The sequence below is a fragment of the Dipodomys ordii genome, unplaced genomic scaffold, assembly GCF_000151885.1.
Source record: "Dipodomys ordii isolate 6190 unplaced genomic scaffold, Dord_2.0 Scaffold10, whole genome shotgun sequence".
Lineage (NCBI taxonomy): Eukaryota > Metazoa > Chordata > Mammalia > Rodentia > Heteromyidae > Dipodomys > Dipodomys ordii.
In genome coordinates, this window is record NW_012267226.1 from 938,793 (window position 1) to 960,622 (window position 21,830).

General features: G+C 40.8%; 1 protein-coding gene across 1 annotated transcript in view; it reads right to left on the bottom strand.

Annotated features, from left to right (window-relative positions):
* Positions 1 to 1,785: 1,785 nt before the first annotated feature.
* The window catches only part of LOC105980560 (sodium/glucose cotransporter 1-like), a 36,687-nt gene continuing 16,642 nt past the window's right edge, over positions 1,786 to 21,830 (bottom strand). The window contains exons 8-15 of the mRNA XM_013009449.1: positions 20,376 to 20,596; positions 17,782 to 17,917; positions 16,082 to 16,189; positions 14,497 to 14,647; positions 9,844 to 10,012; positions 7,615 to 7,830; positions 4,462 to 4,564; positions 1,786 to 2,117 (exon numbers count right to left, since the gene is read on the bottom strand). Of these exons, the coding sequence (XP_012864903.1) occupies positions 1,786 to 2,117; positions 4,462 to 4,564; positions 7,615 to 7,830; positions 9,844 to 10,012; positions 14,497 to 14,647; positions 16,082 to 16,189; positions 17,782 to 17,917; positions 20,376 to 20,596 (1,436 nt within the window). The remainder of the gene's footprint in view (positions 2,118 to 4,461; positions 4,565 to 7,614; positions 7,831 to 9,843; positions 10,013 to 14,496; positions 14,648 to 16,081; positions 16,190 to 17,781; positions 17,918 to 20,375; positions 20,597 to 21,830) is intronic.

Below are 21,830 nucleotides of genomic sequence, written 5' to 3' on the forward strand. Positions count from 1 at the left end.
GGTACATGCAGTTTAGGTGGGAATGGGCAATGGTGGCCTGGCCTGGCCTGTAGAGGACCTAAAATGGCAGCTGTAAAACCAAAATGAGGGTAGATATGCTAACAGCAATCTCTTTGTACATCATCTTTATAATTATAATTTAAAGTAAGTGCATGCAACCTTCATTCATGTACTCAACCCAGTGGTTTTACCCCACCCTGCCCTCAAAATGTCCCCTTCTCTTTGCTTCTCCCCAGTCTTCTGAGGGATATTCCTGGCTTCCTTACATCTTCCCAGAAGTATCCATCAAGTCTGATATTATCATCTTTGAACCCAATCTCCCAGGCACTTTGGATTCCAAAAAATGTAAAGGTGTGGGTCAAGCTTCAGATTCTCCAGTTTACAGTGCACTGCCACACATCTATGTACCCTCACTTTCAAACATGCCTTGCACTCTGGTCTCAAGTCTTCTTGCACATTATCCCTTCTTAGTCTTGCTCACTGACTTCCTCCTTCCTGGACTAGGTATCTAGGTGGAATGCCCTGAAGTGTATTGATTCAGTACACACACTATGTAAGGGTAAGCCTGTGGACTTCTGCCTAGCTCCTGGATTGCTTATTTCCTTTGCTTAGCCTTATTCTCTCTGAAACATGGTTAAGTACAGTTGTTCCACAAGGTGGTTCTGTGACTTGAATGTGATAAAGTCCTTAATTTGGACATGAAGATAGCAGGCCACATGGAATACAGGCAGTTGCCACTATTATCAAGTGTCTGATTTTCTCCACTGACTGCTCTGAGAGCAGTTCCCATCTGTTCTATTTATGGCTACCTCCTTGAATCACAACACAGTGACAGGCACACAATAGAGACAGAACTATTAGCTAAATGACTGAAGAAGGGATGAAAGACTGCTGCTTGTGTATGCCTACAGTGTCTGATTTTCATGATACTTAGCCTCTCCCAAATCATAACAAGGCATTTGAAACATTTCTAAAATAGTTCATTTAGTTTGGTCCAAGAAGAAGGAAGAAAAGTGATAGCTTAGAAACACAGCACAGGAGTTGCCTGTATCTGTTATCAAAAGGGAATCTAATCAATTGGTCCTACCCCCATTATCTGCAGTGAGACTGGGAGAGTGACTAGAAACAGCTGGGCATTGCAGCAGAAGCAAAATCATGGTGAGTTGTGGGGAGGCCAATTCTGTTAAAGAATAATCTGCCTTGTTTACATACTGGTACAGGCAGAAGCCAAAGTTTGCATCTGAGGTACAGCTGGTTCTCAATACCTGTGTGCTCATTAGCACTGGGCATACAACCTGTGGGTGACAGCCCCCAACCAGAGGTAGGGCAGAGTTAACAAAACATGACATTTTTGATGACAGGGCCTTACATTTAATGATACAAGAGAACAAAGCAACATAGGGTAGATATAGAAAAGAAATGGTAACAGTGAAATAAACACAAGAAAAATTCTAAATATATTTAGAGATTTAAAAAACAAATTAAATTTAATGTAACAAGCAGTGCTGTGCAGTAGGGCCATTTGGACAAAATGACTTTTAGAGAGGAACAGATGCTGTCATGTACATATCTCTGAAATCATGAATAGATTTCTTTCTGTCCTCCAGTCAACACTGATATTCTGTAGCTGGTGATAATATGTGATGCATGACACTATGGTAGTATTTTCATTAATGTCATTCTTGGATCTCCCAAGAGGAAACACTCCCACCCTTCATACTGAGGGAGTTTGGAAAGGCAGCAGCCCTACCTGACCCCAGGTACCTACTATCAGCCTGAGCTGCTTCAGGCATAGTAAATGTGGCCCATAACCACAAGCAGAACCAAAATGATCCCAATGACATTGACTGTTCTCTTCCAGCAGGGCTTCTCCAACACATTACTGTATTCTGTATCTTTTTGCTTCTTCTCAGTCAACTCCATTTTCCTATCTGTCTCTCCCAAGTCCAGGGCCTGTGCATCTCCTAATATCTCACTGCATTCTATTTCCTCCTTGCTTGCCTCCATATTCCCCTCAGAGGAATTTATAGGGGTTAACTTAGAGTCAGGCCATGGCTCTAGTCCACAGAACAGGTCCCACATATTCCAGAGGCATGTCTGAGAATCCTTCAATAAATCTGAAAAAGAGAAAGAAGACAAGAATATGTCAGGAGACACATATGCCTGAAAGGGAGAGGAGGATCTGATGGGAGATCTGACTCATCAGTAAGCCCAGATGAAGTCTGATAGACTTATTCCAAATAGGAAAGAACATCTTCAATCTGGACATGGAATACCTACAATCATCACCAGAGACATAAATGAAACAGAAGGTAGGATGAGTGATTCAGGGAGCACTATAGAGTGGAGTAGCTTTGCTGATGTTTCAGTTCTGCCCAGATCCTCTGACAGAGCAGATCAAGTGAGTGACTTGGAAGCCTCCTGTTGTGCTGTAGAAATGCTCTTCCTGTCTGTGTCTGTCTAGGGAAGGAAATGTTCCTCCTCAAGCAAATCTCCCCACTTATCATTACTTCAGGAGGAGAGAGGATGGGCCATGATTCCTGTAGGCAGATGCTCTCTGGCAGCTTCTCAGGGAGTGTTTCCTCCAGACAGCACCAGTCTTTGTCAGTCTGGTAGGGCATCTGCATATTGGTCTACAGATACTTCCTGTCAAGAGATTACAGAATGTTGCCATTCATTTCTCTAGCACAAAGAGTGGGAATGCCTAATCATTGGTTGGGATGTTACTTCACTATGTGTGTTGCCAACACTAGTTTGTCCAATGGGCCTGCACAGGCTCATGTCAACATTGTGGTCAGTTTTCAAACATCAGCCTGGGCCCAGACATTGCCTGCAATGTGATTTTAAAGCTACTAGGCCATTTAAGTCAGGTATCCTCTTTATCCTTCCATTGGAGAGCTTCTAAGCAACTTTTTCCAGGACTCCTATCCTAGTGGTTAAGTATGAGGAGCCATCTATGATTTTGCAATATATCAGAGGAGCTACAAACAGTCACACAAGTCTTTTATGGGGCTAAGAAATCCTGACCACTAACCATGTTCTGGCTTCTGTTCACAAATTCCCATGTTGTCTTACTTCCATGAAGCTTCTAAGATCTTGGGGCTTCCAGAAGAATTGTTAGAGCCAGTAGAGAAAGGACAAAAGTATCACTCTCAACAACCAAGGTTGTGTAATGGGCAGCTGGCTGGCCCAGAAGTTAGAGCCCATACTTTCACATAGGATGGTGTTCGAATCCAAACTATACCATGACTAATTAACTATTAGTGTTTTGTGTCCCCAGTTCTAGAATGGGGCTAGCAATTGTACTGCTACATATGAGTATAATGTTGGCAGTATCTGGCATACTCTGGGCATGCACAGGTAATGCAGTTTATAACCCCCTAAAGAAGATGCAACAGCAGATGAATCGGAGGGAACATGAAGTTCCATGGCCTCCAGGGGCACAGACATAGTAGGTTGTTCTCTGCCACATAGAAGTGTATATGCTATCCTGACCATCTCCTGTAGGTTTCAGAAGGAGGCCTTAGTTATATCTGGCCTCTGGAATTCTCTGGAAAGAGTATAGAGGAGAATCCAAGGACCTTTCCTTCTCCCTAGCTAGGCTCTTTCCCCCTCTCCTTCTGTCCTCCAGGATCACAGCTTCTTTAGTATTTTCTGCCCTAGAACCAAGAGTAGTCTCATTACATCCTAAAGGATATAATGCATGAAGCTCATTTAAGAGGCTTTCCCCTAAATACTCATCTTCTGACCCTGTGTGCTGAAGTTCCTTCTCTGATCATTCAGGGGCTTAGAGGACTCAGTGCTTCAGCCTTCTCTCAGGACATTCCATTCTTGCTTGGGCTCGCTGAAACTGGGCTCTTAGGTGGGCTTCTGTCTCATTCCTTGCCATTGAGCCTTTGCAGGAGAAGGCTATTTCTTGTTCCTTTCTAGAGTGCCTCTGATTTTCAATCCCTGCCCTATGGCCTACTCCATTCCTGGTACTGCACCACCAGATCCCCTGCTGGAGACAGAACATAGTTTCTGTGTGGTAAAATATAATGGTCAGTTCTCAGACTAAACTTTCTTCACTAATCAGTATTTGCTTCAGGTGGATCATCCCAAACACTGAAATATTTCTAGGACACCAGGAACTTTTGACTCCCCACAAGGTCACCCCACAGGGTTATCATCATGCACTGCTTTTATCTCATCCCTTCTCCACTTCCTTCCCCCTCCAGAATCACTCCGTCTCTACCCCCATCCCTCCTCTATTCCAGCCTCCTGTCTATGGGTGTGTGTGATTTCACAGTCTCCACCTAGGCAAACCAGGAGGGATTCAGAAAAAAAGAAAAATGGGATTCTTCTTGCAATGATATGTCTTAAGGTGAGGGTAGTGGGATACAGGTCTATAGGGCAGTTACTCAGGCTACAGAGCCAACTGCAAAGGATACCTTCCCAGGGCTGTGGGATTTTCCTTCTCACCTTGATGGACTAGATTACTGGGGAGTCTCTTCCACCTTATCCCTGAGTCCAGAGCTACCCTCTTCTCTCTGCTATTGCGTAAACTCCAACAAAGCCGGTGAAGCTGAAAAGGGTGGGATGGAGAAAGCAGAGCTGTGTTACCACAGGATCCTGTCATGTAGTCATATAATACCACAGGCTGCAGCTTGGACCAGGGTTTCAATGGACTGAAAAGAGACCTGGCCTCTGGCCTTATAGGAAAACATCCTGGGAGAGAAAACAGGCATGAAGGTGGGCATGTGCATGCCCATTGGTTTGAGGGGAAATCTACAAACTGTTGTGATGTCACTTTCTCAAAATGTTGCTGGCCTCCATGGAGAGGAATAATAGGACAAATGAGTGCAACTCAAGAGTAAATTTGGCCTTCCATAAGAAAAACAGCCTCAGTGGAGCCTCTCACATGTCAATCATCAAATGGCTGGCATGAGTCTCAATAGTGGGAGCCCCCCAGCAGGCTTTGCAAGTCCCCAAAATAACAGCAGGATGGTATGGAAGCTCATTGGGTCAGACTCTCAGCACACAGCTGTGGAAATGGGAACTGCAGAACAAGTTTCATCCAGAACTAACTCCTGACTTTCCTTGCTAAAAGCATCTAGCTCCCATATTCATTCATCCACATATATATATATATATATGTATATATATATATGTATATATATATATGTTTTATTTCCCCTTTTTCAGTTCACTTATTCATTTTGAGAACTACCTGATTTACTGTGTTGATCTGTAGTGATTATATTTTGCAGTGAAAAAAAGGTTAAGAAATCATTTTATGTCAAGGGCAGTTTTCTTCCTATTTCCCATGATTTCATAAAACTACATTATTTGAGAAGCTGCTCAAATTGCATATTCAGTTTTGCTCTTGATAAATTATAGCACTAATGTTTGTATACAGGGAAAGTAGCTATTATGTTAGTAATATCTTTAATAACATAAACCCCACCCTCAAATTAGTCAGTAATCCTTATGAAAGCTACTTGTTGTCAAATGTTTAATCACACAAATAGAATGTAAATGTGTCACTGAGCACAACTTTGTAGTATATAAAGACTCTGATATTGCATTATTTACATCGCTGTGCTGCTGTTAAGATGTGCTTATCAAGGGACATGGTTAATTAAAGGAAGATAAAACTGGAAGTTACCATAAACCTTACTAAAACGTAAGAATTCAAAGTTCATCTGTTTCTTTCATAATTGGGATCTTCTCATATGTACATAGTGCTAACACAATGACCTTTGCTGCTTTCTATAAAAACAGGGTAACTAAAACAAAGCCACTTTTCATCCTTGAAAGTGCATCTGGGTTTATGACAGTAATTGTGTTTACATTTTATGGTGCCTGGTTTTGACATAATATTATCTCCCTATATCAAACAGATGAATCCATAAAAAGAGAAAAATCTTGTGGCTCCTTTTATTAAGAGGGTCCAGAAGTCTACTCCCTTCAAAATTGGAGAAGTCATTCATGATCCCAGTTATACACTCAACAGTAGTATGGGGAGCCCTGTTGTCTGGATGAGCTGAACATGGAAGACCAGAGCTGCTCTCATGGAAGAAACACTCCATAAACACCAGGAAGTATTGTACCAAGCCTTGGAACAGAGCTCAGCTGCTCAATTTCAACAGGGAGTTTTCAGATGCTACAAAGGGTGCTCCCCGTCCCTTGCCTGCCATAAAACCCAGGTGGAAACTTTGAGGAGTAGCAAAATACAGCCAATTGTTGCTTTATGGGAGAGACTGGAATAACAGAGAGGTTAGAGTAGCAAAATCACAACGAAGTAAACAATTCTACCACATCCAAGCCTATCCTGGAATATGCATTGAATCTATTACACTACCTTCCATGCAGGTACAGGTAAATTCCTGCCCACATGGATTTTTGTTAACAAACAGCAGATGTATATGGGCCTAACTAGTGGGGACCTTCTCAGCTTGCTTCACTCTAAGATTCAGCCTTACCTCTGTGTTGAGATTACAATTCTGTTGTATTGATTACAATCATGTGGCTTATTGATTAGGCCTTTCCTGATGATGTTATATGTGAATATTTGCCTTTCCAAGAAAATCATCAGCCTAACTATGGACAAGGGATGTTGGGTTCTGAAAGGGCAAGGAGTCCAGTGCTGTTCAGAATCTGTGGGCTTCTGTGGATGAACAACTTGGAAGCAGAAAGCTCCCACATCCTCTGATTGTGGTGACCTGAGGTGGTAAATTGGGAGGGCTCAAGCCTATGACCCAAATTTTTTACTGTTGACTTTTTTGTAGTTTATTTTTTTTTTATTCAGGGGGAGCTATGGAGCCATGGATATCCTTAAACTTACAATACTTCTGCCTCTATCTCCAATGTCTCAGCTTTGGAAAATAGAATACTACTTTTTTTCAGACTCTGAGCAAAGTTGCAAGAAATGTATTTGGTCTTACATTCTCATTCTTTCTGAGCTCCTCTCTATACACCAGAACTCTGGATTATTCCCTGATATACAAGACTCTCCTCCTGCATCTATCTGGCTAGGCCAATTCCCTGTCTTGCCAAGTGGTCAAAAGCTGACATGATGGAGCCAGCATGAGCATTGATGTCTGGTTAAGGCCCCAGATCTGTCACTAGTTTTATTATTGAGATAGTTGCTTAGCTTTTGTGAATTTAAAGCTTTTTAATAAATTTCTAAAATGGGTGACCGACTCCTGTTTTCTAAGCTATATGAAATGGCTTGAGACAAGAAGGCTGTAAAGTATCATTTGCAACCTGTTAGGGCTGCCAGAGGTCTTATTCCCTTTTCATTCTGGGGGACATCTTGGACTGACTGGTGCTGAAATCATTAAACAACATTTTCAAGCAAAGTCTGCATTTTTTAACTCAACTTCTCAATCTAAATGAATATCTAATGGGTGCTGTGGATGGAACCTAGGGTGTCCATGTGCTAGGAAGGTGCTCCATACTAAACTATGACCTGAGGGTCTTTCTTGTTACCCAATTATAACCCAAGCAAATCTCAGACTTCTTCCCAATTGCAAAAGGAAAGCAGGTATCCATCTTGGTTTCTTCATCTTGCTGTTGCTGTTCCATGAGACTTTGAGATTGATCATGGAACATCCTAATAGCAGCACTTACATGTTTATCTGGAATTGGGTCTGTGATTAAGGAGATGATTAGCATGCTGAGAACGCTAATTAGGAAGAGGATTGTGCTAAAATAGAGGTAGTGCAGGCCACAGATGAATGCAGGGCATTCGTTCTCTCCATTGCATGTCCAGGATCCGTAGGCAAACATAGCCAGAAGTCGAAAGAAGCCGATCATCATCCCCAAAATCAGGCCCCAGAAGGCACCCTGCCAAAGAAAGACACCTGGGAAGAATCTGGATAAAGAGACAAGCCAGCACCATCCCCGTTTTCCTATCAATCCAGTTTCTAAGGCTAAATTAGGTACAATGAGGTGACGTCTTGCAGAAGAGAGCATGAACAAGTGAGGGAATATGCCAGGCCACAGATAACTGATTCTCCCTCTTAGTTATGTCAGGTAACTTGAGAAATATTGAAATGTTTTGAATTGAGTTCATAAATGGCCTTCTTAGAGTAAATGTATCCAAAAAAATAACTTTGTCTTCCCCATTTTCCTAAGTGGAATCTCCATTTTGGAATTTCTTAGGTCAAAATCCCAGGAGTCATCTCTTGACTCCTTTATTTCTTTCCTGCTTTACCACTATCAAAAGCCAAACAACGTTACAGCATGGTTGGCTTTGCCTGGCTCTGCTACTCTCTCTTTTGTCATTCCATTCAAGCCATCATGACCTTCCTGAATCTCAATCCTGTTTCACTTTGAACTTCCCATTCTTTCTTCTCAGATCTCTTAATTCTTATATCTTGCTATTCCTGGCTTGATCTTCAATTTTCAGATTAAAAATCTTCCTCAAGAGACGTCTTCTCTTATTACGCTAGTTAATGTCCTTGTTTACTTCACCCCAGTAGCCTTCCCTGCCATCTCAAAGATCAATTGTAATCTTACAAATATCACATTACTATCAGAAGTCTTAATCTGCTCATTGTGTGTCATCTTTCCACTCCAAACATACCATCCACTCCATTAGACAAAAAAAAAAAAATCGATCTTGGTTTGAGACCTGGTTTGAGAAGCTGACTCAGGAGGGAACTGATATCAATAGAAAGAAAACAGATATGGAATATGGGCAAGCACCATGGATAAACCAAAAGCTAGGCAGAGGATCCATAGAAATCAATTTCTAAAGAATATATGCAGAAACCAGATGAATATGTCATTCAAAACAGGGTGGCAAAGGAGATATGGTGAAGAACTTTAGGCTAAAGAGTATGTATACTATTTTTTCAATGCTGGCTAGGGAGTAGCAGGTGGGCCATATGTCCTTCTTGCCTATGCTCTTCCTAGGAGAGCAAAGAGAAGCAGCTCTGTGGCCTGGATTACTCTCCCTCAAATTCTTATGGCTAGATTGAATCAAGTAATCTTGGTGAAACAGGGAGCACTGACAGGCTTTCTAGAGGACTAAATACCTGAGATGAGCCTGGATATTCTTGACAAAACTAACAGTCAATATAAATGAAAGGAGGCAGACAAGGCAAGTTCAGAAATCAACACCACACATTATTTTCAGTTGCTGGCAGCTATAGGCTATGTGTAGGGCAGAACCTAGGAAGTGGAATTTGCCAGGTCACAGTGCACTTTATGTGCTGTCCTTGGGAACTTATGAAAGGCCTAACTACTCAGAACTGTCTGGGGAGACCAGAAGGTTTAATATATGATTGAAAAAAAATTGTAATGACACAAAAAGTTAAAAATTGGGGGTAAAATATGCCTTCAGTTATACTGATACAATAATTAAACAGTTGAGATCTTTAATTGGTCTTAAGTGTGGCTGAAAGGCATGGTCTGTTACCTCTGCAATGCAGAGGGGGTGAAAGAGGACTTACCACTTTAATACCCCCATGAGTGTGAAATTTCTAAGGACCACATGTACAGAGGCAAAAGAGGCATAATTTCTGTAGCCAAATATGGTGGACAGAGAATCCGTCAGTTTTGTATCATTACCTCTACAATCTTATGTAGTTTGTCTTGGTTATCATTACATTACCAAGGAAAGAAAACGAACGAGAGATCTCCATCTACCTTCATGCATAAGAGTGAGCTTAAGCTAAATCTGGCCAGGACAATATGATTTGTCAGAAGGCAAATGATGACATGGAGCAAACCCCTGAAATACAGGAGATCTCTGAGAGCAACTTTTGTAAAGAGCTTGTGTAAAGATAACAACTCATATCATTCAGTGTCAACACCTACATACTCTTGGACTCTTACAAAACACTGACCCACCTGCTCATTGACCCTCTTGCAAAGTACAGCAAGCAGAAAAAGTGCAGTTACAGGTGGTACCAGGTAACTTCTAGTTACTTGCATGTGTTCAAACAGAGTTTCACTGTGGGATGTTTCCATAACAGGAATCCAGACAATAGTGATAGCAAGCAAGATTATAACAAAAAACCTGTAAGTTAAGCAACAGTCAGTGCCAGTTTGATGAAATTTTCCTGCCAAGAAATTATCTATACACCATAAACTATTTAATTGCTTATGGTTTATTTACTTATTTATTTGATCACCATTTGTTACAGTGCTGGAGATAGAATCAAGGGCCTCAGGAATGTTAGCTAGTGTTCTACCACTGAGTTACATGCCCAGCCTAGTCCTTAGTTTAAACTAAAAAAAATGTGCTCATTCATAAAATGAACTGTAAAACATATTCAGTATTTTTGTTCAATGTCTGTGAACAAAAATACTGAATGTTTGTTTACCTGTTACTGGACAATGAATATATTTTCACAAAACATGAAGGGTAGGATTAACCAAATTTGGATGGGCAGTAAACCAAAAAGTATATAACAAATGGCAAATATTAATGTCTTGAGAATGAACGGATATATTTCTAAATATTTCCAATAGATCAAAATGGTCCACAGCTTTAAAGATTCCTATAAGTTAAGTTCAGAGGTTTATTTATGCAACATGGGCAAGTAGATTTACCCCAATATTTCTGGATGTTTCAACATTAAAAAACATAGCTATGTATGGTGGCTCAGGCCTGTAATTCTAACTACATAAGAGAATGAGACCTGAGCCTTTAGGTTCAAAGATAGCCCATGTAAAAAAGTCTGTAAAATTCTTACCTCCAACTACCACCAAAAAACTAAGTATATCTGTGGCTCAAGTGGAAGTATACAGCCTTGATGGAAAAAGTTATAGAACAGTACCCAGGACTGAGCTCTAGCCCCAGCACCAGAATAAAAATTTAAGTAATCAGAACACACAGAATTAAAAAGATTTTGCAGAGGGGGAGGCCAGAGACATCCTAAATGATGGAAGAAAGCATTAAACAAAAACAAAACGATGACAGGTGCCTGTGGCTCACACCTGTAATCCAAGCTACTCAGGAGGGTGAGATCTGAGGATTGTGGTTCAAAGCCATCCCTGGCAGAAAAAAAAGAGGAGGAAAAAAAGAAAGAAAAATAGGAGAAGAAATAAGGAGGAGAGGAAGGAGGAAGGAGATAAGAAATTTAAAAGAAGAAAATATTAAAGGCAAATTCAAACACCTGCCTAGATAAAACAGGTAGGATATTCACCTTGACATGAGGTACAGGTAGTGTTTGAGACACTATGTGGGACATGTTGAAGGTGTGTGGTTGGATATGACCTATACTAGCCAGAATAAAATTCTATAGAGCAACCCCATTAAAGACAGATACACTTGGATTGGAAGGATTAACATTGTGAAAATGGCAATACTGCCTAGATATATCTACAAATTCAATGTAATACCCATCAAAATCACAACAACAGTTTTCACTGATATAGAAGAAGCAATCCAAAAATTCATATAGAATAATAAAGGCCCCAAATAGCAAAAATAATCCTTAGCAGAAAAAAGAGTGATGGAGGAATATCAATACCAAACTTCAGAGTCTATTACAAAGCCATAGTAATAAAAACAGCTTGGGGGGAGGGGGAGCGGGGAGGATTGGGTGGGGGGGGCAGCGGGAGGATGGGAAGGGATGGGAAGGGGAAACAAAGGAGGAGGCTACAATGCTTGATAAGAAATGTACTCATTATCTTGCCCATGTAATTGTAACCCCTCTGTACAGTATTTTCACAATAAAAAAAGAAAGAAAGAAAAATAAATAAATAAAACAGCTTGGTACTGGCACAAGAATAGGCCTGAGGACCAGTGGAATATAATAGAAGACCCAGAAATGAACCCATAGACCTACGGCCACCTAATCTTTAATAAGGGAGCCAAAAACACAGGAGAGAAGGAAGACAGCCTCTTCAACAAATGGTGCTGACAGAAATGGCTATGCACATGTAAAAAACTGAAGTTAAATCCTTATATATCACCCCGCACCAGAATCAATTCCAAATGGATCAAAGACCTCAAAGTAAGACCAGATACCCTGGAATATTACAGAAAGGGATAGGGGAAGCCAAGGGCTCCTTGGCACAGGTTAAAACTTCCTAAAGATCCAGAATAACAACAAATCAAAGAAAGGCTGGATAAATGGGATTGTATCAAACTAAAGAGTTTCTGCATGGCAAAGGACATAGCTAGTAAGATAAATAGAAATCCTATAAAATGGGAGATCTTTACTATCTATGCACCAGATGAGGGCCTCATATCTAAAATATACTTAAGAGCTAAAAAAAAAATAAGCCCCCAATAAAGAACAAATCCTCAAAGAAACAACAATTAATAAACAGGATAAAGACTTAAAGAGAGACTTCTCCAAAGGCAAAATAAGAATAGCCAATAGGCTGGGCACCAGTGGCTTACTCCTGTAATCCTAGCTTCTCAGGAGGCTGAGATCTGAGGATTGTGGTTCAAAGCCAGCCTGGGGCAGGAATGTCCATGAAGACTCTTATCTCCAATAAACCACCAGAGAACCAGAAGTAGCCCTGTGGCTCAAGTGGTAGAGCACTCACCTTGAGCTGAAGAACTCAGGGACAGCACTCAGGCCCATAGTTCAAGCCCTATGACTGACCAAAAAAGAAGAAGAAGAAGAAAAGAATAACCAATAGACACATGAAGAGATGTTTGACATCTCTGGCCATAAAAGAAATGCAAATCAAAACAACATTGAAGCCGGGCGCTGGTGGCTCACGCCTGTAATCCTAGCTACTCAGGAGGCTGAGATCTGAGGATCGCGGTTCAAAGCCAGCCCGGGCAGGAGAGACCATGAGACTCCTATCTCCAATAAACCACCAGAAAACCGGAAGTGGCACTGTAGCTCAAGTGGTAGAGCGCTCGCCTTGAGCTGAAGAGCTGAGGGACAGCGCCCAGGCCCAGAGTTCAAGCCCCACGACCGACAAAAAAAAAAAAAAAAAAAAAACAACAACATTGAGAATCTACCTCACTCTAGTTAGAATGGTCATTATCAAGAAAAATTAACAATAATAGTAGCTGGTGGGGATATGGCCAAAAAGGAATGCTACTACACTGTTTTTGGGTATGTAAACTGGTTCAACCACTCTGGAAAGCAGTATGGAGGTTTCTTAAAAGGCTAAACATAGAGCTTCCCTATGACCCAGAAATTCTACTCCTGGGCATTTACTCAAATGAACACAAACCAGCCCACACTAAAGCTACCAGCACAGCGATGTTTACTGTAGCATTGTTTATGATTGCTAAGATAAACAACTCAGATGCCCCTCAGTTGACAAGTGGATCAAGAAAATGTGATGTGTGTGTGTGTGTGTGTGTGTGTGTGTGTGTAAAATGGAATTCTGTTTCCATCAGAAAGAATGGCATTGCCCATTCATAAGGAAATGGAAAGACTTGGAAAAAATTAAGAGAAGTAAACCAGACACAAAGAAACATGGGCTGCATGGTTTCCTTCATTTGTAGTAATTAGAATGTTCCTGTAAATCTAAACTTAAACCCAGTGGATAATAAAAGATAAACACTTACACTTGGACATGATTAAACAGGACTCTAAACATTCACACAGTGAGACCAAAGGGGGATATTCTTAGAAGAGGATCACACAGACCCAGTAGCTACATGCATATGAACATAAAAAATTATATTTATCAAAATGAACTCCAACAAATAAAAACAAGAGGGTTTTTTATTATACTGTACTGTTTGTGGCTCTTTCTTTTTTCTTTTTTTCTTTCCCCTTTTGTCACTGTTTTTTATTTCTGTACCCTTTGTCTTGTATATAAGTTTATCTGATTTGGGGAGGGGAAGGGAAAGCACAGGAACAGTGGGACAAAGGGTGAACCAATTCAGAAGTGATACTCACTAGATACTATGTTGGAAATGAACTATACAACTTGTGGAGCAGAGGGGTTGGAAGCAGAAAAACGGAGAAAATGAGGGAGGGAGAGACACTTTTCAAAAAGAAATGTACTCATTACCTGACTTAGGTAACTGTAACCCCTCTGTACCTCACCTTTACAATAAAAAAAAACAAATAAATATTCCATAACTTTGAAAAAGAAGATACTTAGCAGATGCATTGTGGCATCCTGGTTGATAGCATGGCCTCAAGATGGACATATTCCTCCACTTACTGTATGATCTCTGGTAGTTCAGTACCCTAGCCCAGAGCCACTGTTTCCCCATTTTCACAAGGAGAACAAAAAACAGTAAAACTTACTTTTTACAGTAGTCATGATGACTAAATGAAAGAGAGTTACTTTAAAGTTTCCTAAAAGAACTATGTTGGTGGGTTATGAAGTTTTGTAGACTTTAATCATTGTAATTATTCCTTTCTTTTTCCCTAACTAGAAACAATTTTCTTTGTGAACAAAGAAATAAATTAGCATTTCAAAATTGCAGCCAAATGGGAACACATAATATACTAAACACAACAATTCTGTATAGAGCATTGCAGCTTAAGAGTTTTCACATAAACTCATATTATGGATGACCTTTCTTTGACAGTATTAGCTAATGTGATTAGAGGAATACATCACCTTCCTGCTATCATGAGTTCCTTTTCTGTGGCCATAGGCCGAATCCAGACATAGATGTTCATTGTGAACACAGTAGTAGCACTATTGAAAACAGAAGTCAAGGAGGACATAAGGGCAGCACATACTGTGGCCAGCATAAAACCTTGTAGACCTGGAAAGGAAATGACATTCCCTTGACCTCAAGCTCCTGAATAAGAAAAACTTTGACGTATACACCTCCTAACAATTTTTTCAAATAATTTTATCCTGTGAAGCATCTGAATTTTACCTGAAGTAGAATTCTATCTAAAATAGATTATTGTGTTATATTTGTTTTTGATTTGTGACAAGACTTAATAGGTTCTTGTTGTGATATGATATAAAAATGGCAGCTAATATCTCTTAGATGATTAATCTCTTCCAGAACATCTCTTTAGGAATTAGCCTGTACTATCCTCCCTACAATCCTATGGAAGGTTAATTCTTGTTTGACTCCCTTGTTCAAAGATCTAGAGTTTAGGAAAAGGTTCAGATTGTAGGTAAGTTCAGATTGTAGGCAAAAGTTTCCTTGTGCTTTAGTGTGCTTGGCTATAAAGCTTCATATAGTATCTACTGCATAAAGGTAATGTTAAAATTAAGAGAAGGTGCTCAATGGTAGAGGCTTACCTTGCATGCCTGAGGCCCTGGGTTCGATTCCTCAGCACCACATAAGCAAAAAGAAAAAAAGCTGGAAGTGGCACTGTGGCTCAAGTGCTAGCCTTGAGCTGAAGAGCTGAGGGACAGCGCCCAGGCCCAGAGTTCAGGCCCCACGACCGGACCACCCCCCCAAAAAAAATAAGAGAAATTAAGTGGACAAGTTAACACTCATACCTGCTCTCCAGAGAGCAGTTATGAAATGAGCACTAGTTATAAACATAGAAATATGATATCACTATGGCCACCATGTGACAAGAACATTCAAACTATGTTTACAAAGAGCCAGAAGATAGCCTGGTCCTGACCTATAATCCACTGTGTCCTTGATTCAGTGAGATCTTGAGGGCACACAGACACAATTAGGGTCCTTGGATTTGCCTTCAAATGCCCACACTTACATCCATGCTTATCCCAAGCCAGGATATTTCTGAAGATTTGGTTGGGGAGTACAGATCACTTATTTTTTGGACTGTAGAATACTTATATCCTTAAGTCTGATCCCATCCATACTGTATTTTATAGTAATTTTGTCTTAAGTTTTCCAGCTCTTTGGAGCTAATCTAAATTTCTCATTTGGCCATTTTAACAGGATTCGGAAGAGAAGGTGAGATCAGTATGGGGAGGATCTCTGTTCTTCCAGAATGAACATTATATGACCCTATTGCACTGTACAGTGATCTCTTTGAGGGTAAGACTTGTCTTGCTTGTGTTAAGGCTTCTCTGACTTAGAATAGCACCTGGTAATATACAGCCCATTGGCTGAGTGAATCAATGAGACAGTTCACAGATTAAGTGAATAATGCAAATGATGAGTGTTTGTTATACCTACATAAGGATATGAGGTTCCAGGGTATAAGGAACAGAGAGGGAGGTACACCTGTGGCCCTATGTGTGGCAGCTCATTTCTTACCTGTAGGCAGCACTGCTACCACCAGCAGTGGATAGGCCATGGGGCTGCAACTACTTTGGGCACCACAGTACTTCTGACATTCTGAAGGTACAACACATGCCACATGATCTGCAAAGAGAAGTAACAACTACATCAGCACACAAGCTGTAGAGCTCTAAAATCTGAGCTCAGAACAAGGGAAGCAAATCAGTAATAGCATTCAAATGAAGATATTAGATTTTGTGCCCCCAATTCATGATTATACATATATCATCAGGAGTTTTGGTGAGGTCTAGGGTTCATGCTTATTGAAATCAAATTAATAAGAACTTCTACTAACTCATATACCATCCAAAGCAAGTTACAGGGTCTCAATAACCCATTCAATTTTCCCAGTTAGGTGTTAATAAGGCCAACTTATCATTTTCTGCATAATCTCACAGCCTTCTTCCTGAGATGGGTGTTAACTGGGACTTAGGTCTTAAAGAGAAAAGGGACTATTTATAATGAAGTGCCACCTGTGAGTCATAACAAAACTTGGCTTTCTCAAGACCCCTTTGGGGAATGTTAATACTTCAATAGAATCTTCATTCTGTTAAAACTACAAATTACATATGAATTGAAAAAGAGTCATGTCCCAAGTGTTATGATGATTGCTCTCTACTGCATATATCACTTAGTACAAGAACTTGTTCTCTATTTTGTATGGCCTTCTCAAAAGCAGTTACAAGGTACTCTTCTGGAAGTAATCTACTCAGCCCCTGTGGCAGCACCTATTAGATTTAATGAATAGACATGTTACCCAAAGAAACAGGACAAACTAGTAACAGTAAGTTGAAATTGGGGGAAATACATACATGGAATTATAAAAGCTCATTAAGGAAAATGGGAATGCTTTAATAATATTTAGTGGAAAGAATATATGGATCTTGCTCAATTCAGGCCCATTTTGGGGCTACATTAGGTCTCCACAGTGCTTTATGAGTTAAGTGAGGCCATGAAAGGTTGTCCGCTTGTGAATAGCAGCTACAGTATCTGTGAGATCCCAGCATGGCATCTGTCAAACATGGTATGATGAAGTCTGTGATAAAATGGAGCAACCTAATCCTTCCACAGACTGTGCCCCAAAGAAATAGCTGGGCCCCAATGCCTGGAGTTAGGCTGTAACCAATGGAAAAATGAATGTTGAAAGGGGTGACTGTGATCAAGATATATTTTATTTATAAACTGCTTTATTAAATGGCGACTCCTTTGTATATCTACTTATTTAAATTTTTATATTTATGTGCTATTCCTGTGGGAATTTATCACTCTGAAATTTTTAATACTTTTTTAATGGTAAAAATACTGTACAGAAGGGTTAGAGTTACATGAGTAAGGTAATGAGTACATTTCCTATTGTTGTCTCCTCCTTTGTTTTTCCCCTACCATTTCTTCCTTCCCACCTCCCTAACTACACCTGCCCAGCCAATCTGTAAAGTTCATTTTCAACATAATGTCTTGTACAACTCATTGTTACAATGGGTCAACCTGTATCCCTATTTGTCTTTCTTTGTATATCAACAGTTTCTGACAGTCTTCTGCTTTGTCACATCACAGGAAATCATTCTTAGTTATCCCAATAAGCAGTATACTGTGGAAGACATGATAACTGCAAATGCTCTCACACCTCTAAGAGGAGAATAGCTGATTAGTGGGAGCACACTAAAATAAAAATTTACTTGGGAACAAGATGCGGCTTATCATTCCAGGAATCACAATGAGGAACATGGGCAGTAGCTTCAAGTACCCATACAGGAGGCAGCCACCTTTCCTGTGAGACATATTCTTCCCTGCCAATAACCGCTGGACAGAAACCTGTCAATGAAACACAGGTAAGTAAACAAGTGATAATCTTTATCAGGGTGTATAAAGTCTAAACTGCCTCAGAGCATGGACCAGAACAATTATGGCCATCTGTAATATCAGGATATGCTCCCTGGTTAGCTATTGCTAAGATGCTCAATTCTCTCCCAGATACCTCTAGACAATCCAGGACCAGTAATACATATAACATAATGATCATAGAACACACACACATAACATAAATACATATAAAACATAATAACAGTAATCATATGACACATTTTGTCTTAGTATACAGCTGCTAGATGGGACTAGGAATTTGCATGTGTGACCTTGGCCTCAATACTAATGCTTCACACCAACCATGGCAGTTGAAGGGATTATATGCTGTCTCTTGGAAAGAAAAAATGTCCTGTGGGGCACAGGTTTGATAGAATGAAGAGGCTTTTGTGACATTAATCCAAGTGAAGTTGGGCCCTTGGAAACAGATGAGTGTTCAAGAGAGGGACGAACATCATTTCTCAAAAGTGAAATGAATTACCATAGACATTTAATGGAGACCTTAAAATGTCGAGTCATCCAGGAGATGCTATCAGGCACATTTCATGGTGTCATAAAAGGCTGCCTGCTCTAATGGTGAAAGGGGTACTCAAGCCAGCAAGTGGAGAGTCACTTAGGAAAAAAGTAAATGTATGGACCAAGAGCATGACTGCAAACATATACTGCAAGCTTATACCTAGAAAAGGTCCACAAGTAAAAACCAACATGATGATAATGTAATCTAGGGGTATAAGGATTAACAAGTGGAGTTTTCATTTTCTTTTCCCTTTCAAAGTGCACTGTCATAATAAGGAAAGAACACCAAAAATGGCCCTGGCTCCAATCAGCATGTACTGATTCTTGGGAAGTCTAATGTCCAGTGTGCTACTGGCCTGTACGATCATCATAGTGATACATGCTACTGATATTGGATTCTGTTTAAAATGGCTAATAAATCCTTTCACCATGTTCCTGATAATTGTATGAGTAATCAAAGTTCAATCAAGGATTTCCACTGATTTGTCAGATTGCCTACCCTCAGCTTTTTCTCTAGACCTCTAAGAGAACTTTGGATACTAATTCCCTCACTTCTCAAACTAGGCCATTTGGTCATCTCTATTTTTTCTATCACTTCTCCATCTTTTTATATAATTTCTGCTATTATTATGTACTCATTTATTTGCTTCAGGTTGAAATCTTGAGCTGTTCCCAGATCCAGGACTTCCTTTGCTATCTGCTCTTACATCATGCAAGTGGAGTGGTACTCACTTGTACTTAGTAGCACTCCTTCATTGATTACTTGATTGAACTTCACCCTCAATAAGGTTTTCACCAGAACCATCTTAATTTTGCTTTCCAGTTTTCTTTGTTTTCACCATTACTTCTCTTTCCAATCATCTCTTCTTTTTCTTTTCTAATTTGTGGTTTCTTATTTCCTTGGCTGATGACACTCTGAGACTTGTTTGATTTTTTGTGTTCAGTTTTCCTGCTTTTATAATTTTGGGGAACTGAGCGCTGCCTCCAGGGCAGCAGGGTCATTCAGAACATGGACAGATGCTGGGGAGGTTTTTGGCCCAAGGGTTCTCCTTAGGTGGAGGTGGCTACAGTTTTTCCATGGAGCAAGCCACTGTGAATGGCTCCCCAGGGTCCGAGGCCACCTGCTCCCACCTGCCAAAAGGCCCCCTGGCCACACACCTTGTGTGCCAGGTGCAGCACCAGCAACTTCATGGGCCTGGCCACTCAGGGAAAGCTATGTTCCCAGGCATAGGCATGGTTGATGGATCCAAGTGCTTGTCCCAAACTGGTGGAAGTTCTCTCCTCCCTTATGGCCTCCTTGTCCTCCTGCTTCAGGGGCAGCTCTACTGGCATGCTGGTCAAGGCTAACAGTGATACCCCTCTTGACTACCATCATGGGCAGTCTTCCTGAGGGTAGTGGAGGGTAATGTGGAACAAGCTGACAAGGTTCCCTTGCCCCAGTAAGGCAGTGCCCGGGACCAGGGGTACTGGCCACCCATCTCCCCATGGGACACTGACTGACTGGGCCTAGGACTGAGACCTTCTTGAGAGCCAGCTGGGCTGCTGCCCTCCTAGGCAGCAACTTAGGGCATGCTACACTCCCAACACTAACACAAGTGCCCACCCAGCCCTCTGCAGCACAGCAAGCCAACAGACCAGCTTCCCAGATCCTTGAGCTCTCAGCCAGCTCAGACAGCAACAACAATGTTGAGAAACTGCTTTTAAGGATAATTTCTTGGAAAGTTATTTAGGCAAAAAATAATACTTGGAAGGGAAAGCAGACCATACAGCAGATAGGCCATAACTGCCTGCAAATTGGAAGGGAATCAGACCATGGACAGCAGACAGACCACAACTGCCTGCACATTGAGAGACACTGAGAAACAGTCATCTTTGCAACATTATCTTTAATTACCTGATCAGCACACCCATAGAACAGGGAGAGTGTAGAGGCACCAAAGACCACTGCAGGCCAGGGGATGTCTCCAGAGATGGGGTCTCTGAAGATATGGAGAGCATCTGAGCGAGGGAGGTAGCATGCAGGCTTTGAAGTCCAGTTTCCTTCACTGACCACATTTGGAATAGCATGGAAGTACTTGTCCACTAGCTCCTTATATCCTCCCACTTCACGAAAGGCTTTAAAAAAAACCATGCTTTTTCAGTTCCTTGAATAACAGAGGAACAATAACTGAAGAACCAAGATTGCAAGGTGAAACACAATGTGATCGATTATCTCTCATCTATAAATCACCATAGAGTGACACAAACTCAAGACCTCACATTGATTAAGGAAAGACTAGCTCCTCCCAAGAAAAAGAAGAGAGCAATTGTATCCTTTCTGAGTCTGTTTTCAGATCATTTCTTTGTAGGGCTACTCTATTATGTGCTATGTGAGGCTATTCAGTTGTTCCCTGTTCCAGTCTGGCACATGAACCCAGCCTGGCTAACATTCCTTGTCTAGTGGTCAATTAATGAAGTGTAAGGACCAGATATGAAACACAAGCCAGCCTCTTTAGAATCTGCTTTGGGATTCATCTGCTGACAAAGCTGAAAATGTGCTTGCTTCCATAGGGACTACGCTTATATATCGACTTGAAACTCTTTAGTATACGTATTTCATTTAGATACCTAGATCTAGCCATGCCTAAAGATAGCACATTCTGGGAAGTTTTAGTTATAAAAACCAATACAGTTTAAAAAAAAATCATTGTTAGCTGGGTGCCAGTGGCTCATGCCTGTAATCACAGTTATTCAGGAGGGTGAGACCTGAGGATCACAGTTCAATGCCAGCCTGGGCAGGAAAGGCCGTGAGACTCTTATCTCCAATAAACTACTAGAAAACTGGAAGTGGCATTGTGGCTCATGCAGTAGAGCACTAGCCTTGAGATGAAGATGGCAGGGACAGCGCCCAAGCCCAGAGTTCAAGCCCCATGACCAGCAAAAAAAAAAAAAATTCATTGTTGCTATTTAGTTTTTGAGACAAATTCTTGTTATGTAGCTCGTTTGTCTCAAACTCACAAAAAATAGTTTTGAACTGAAGATCCATTATGCATTATCTAAAGAAACTTGATCAAAACATAAATAAATAATCTTTTACCTTAAATGATGGGAAGACATTTATGAAATTTCCTAGTAAAATTGTCTTCACAATTGGAGGCATTTTTCTCTCACCATATTAAGTAACATGAAATCTTAACAAATTAAAAAACACCATCTAGGGGTTGAGAAGGTGGCTCAGTGATTAAAGCGCTTGCCTTGCATGCCTGAGGCTCTGGGTTCGATTCCTCAGCACCACATAAGCAAAAAGAAAAAAGCCAGAAGTGGTGCTGTGGCTCAAGTGGTAGAGCGCTAGCCTTGAGCTGAAGAGCTG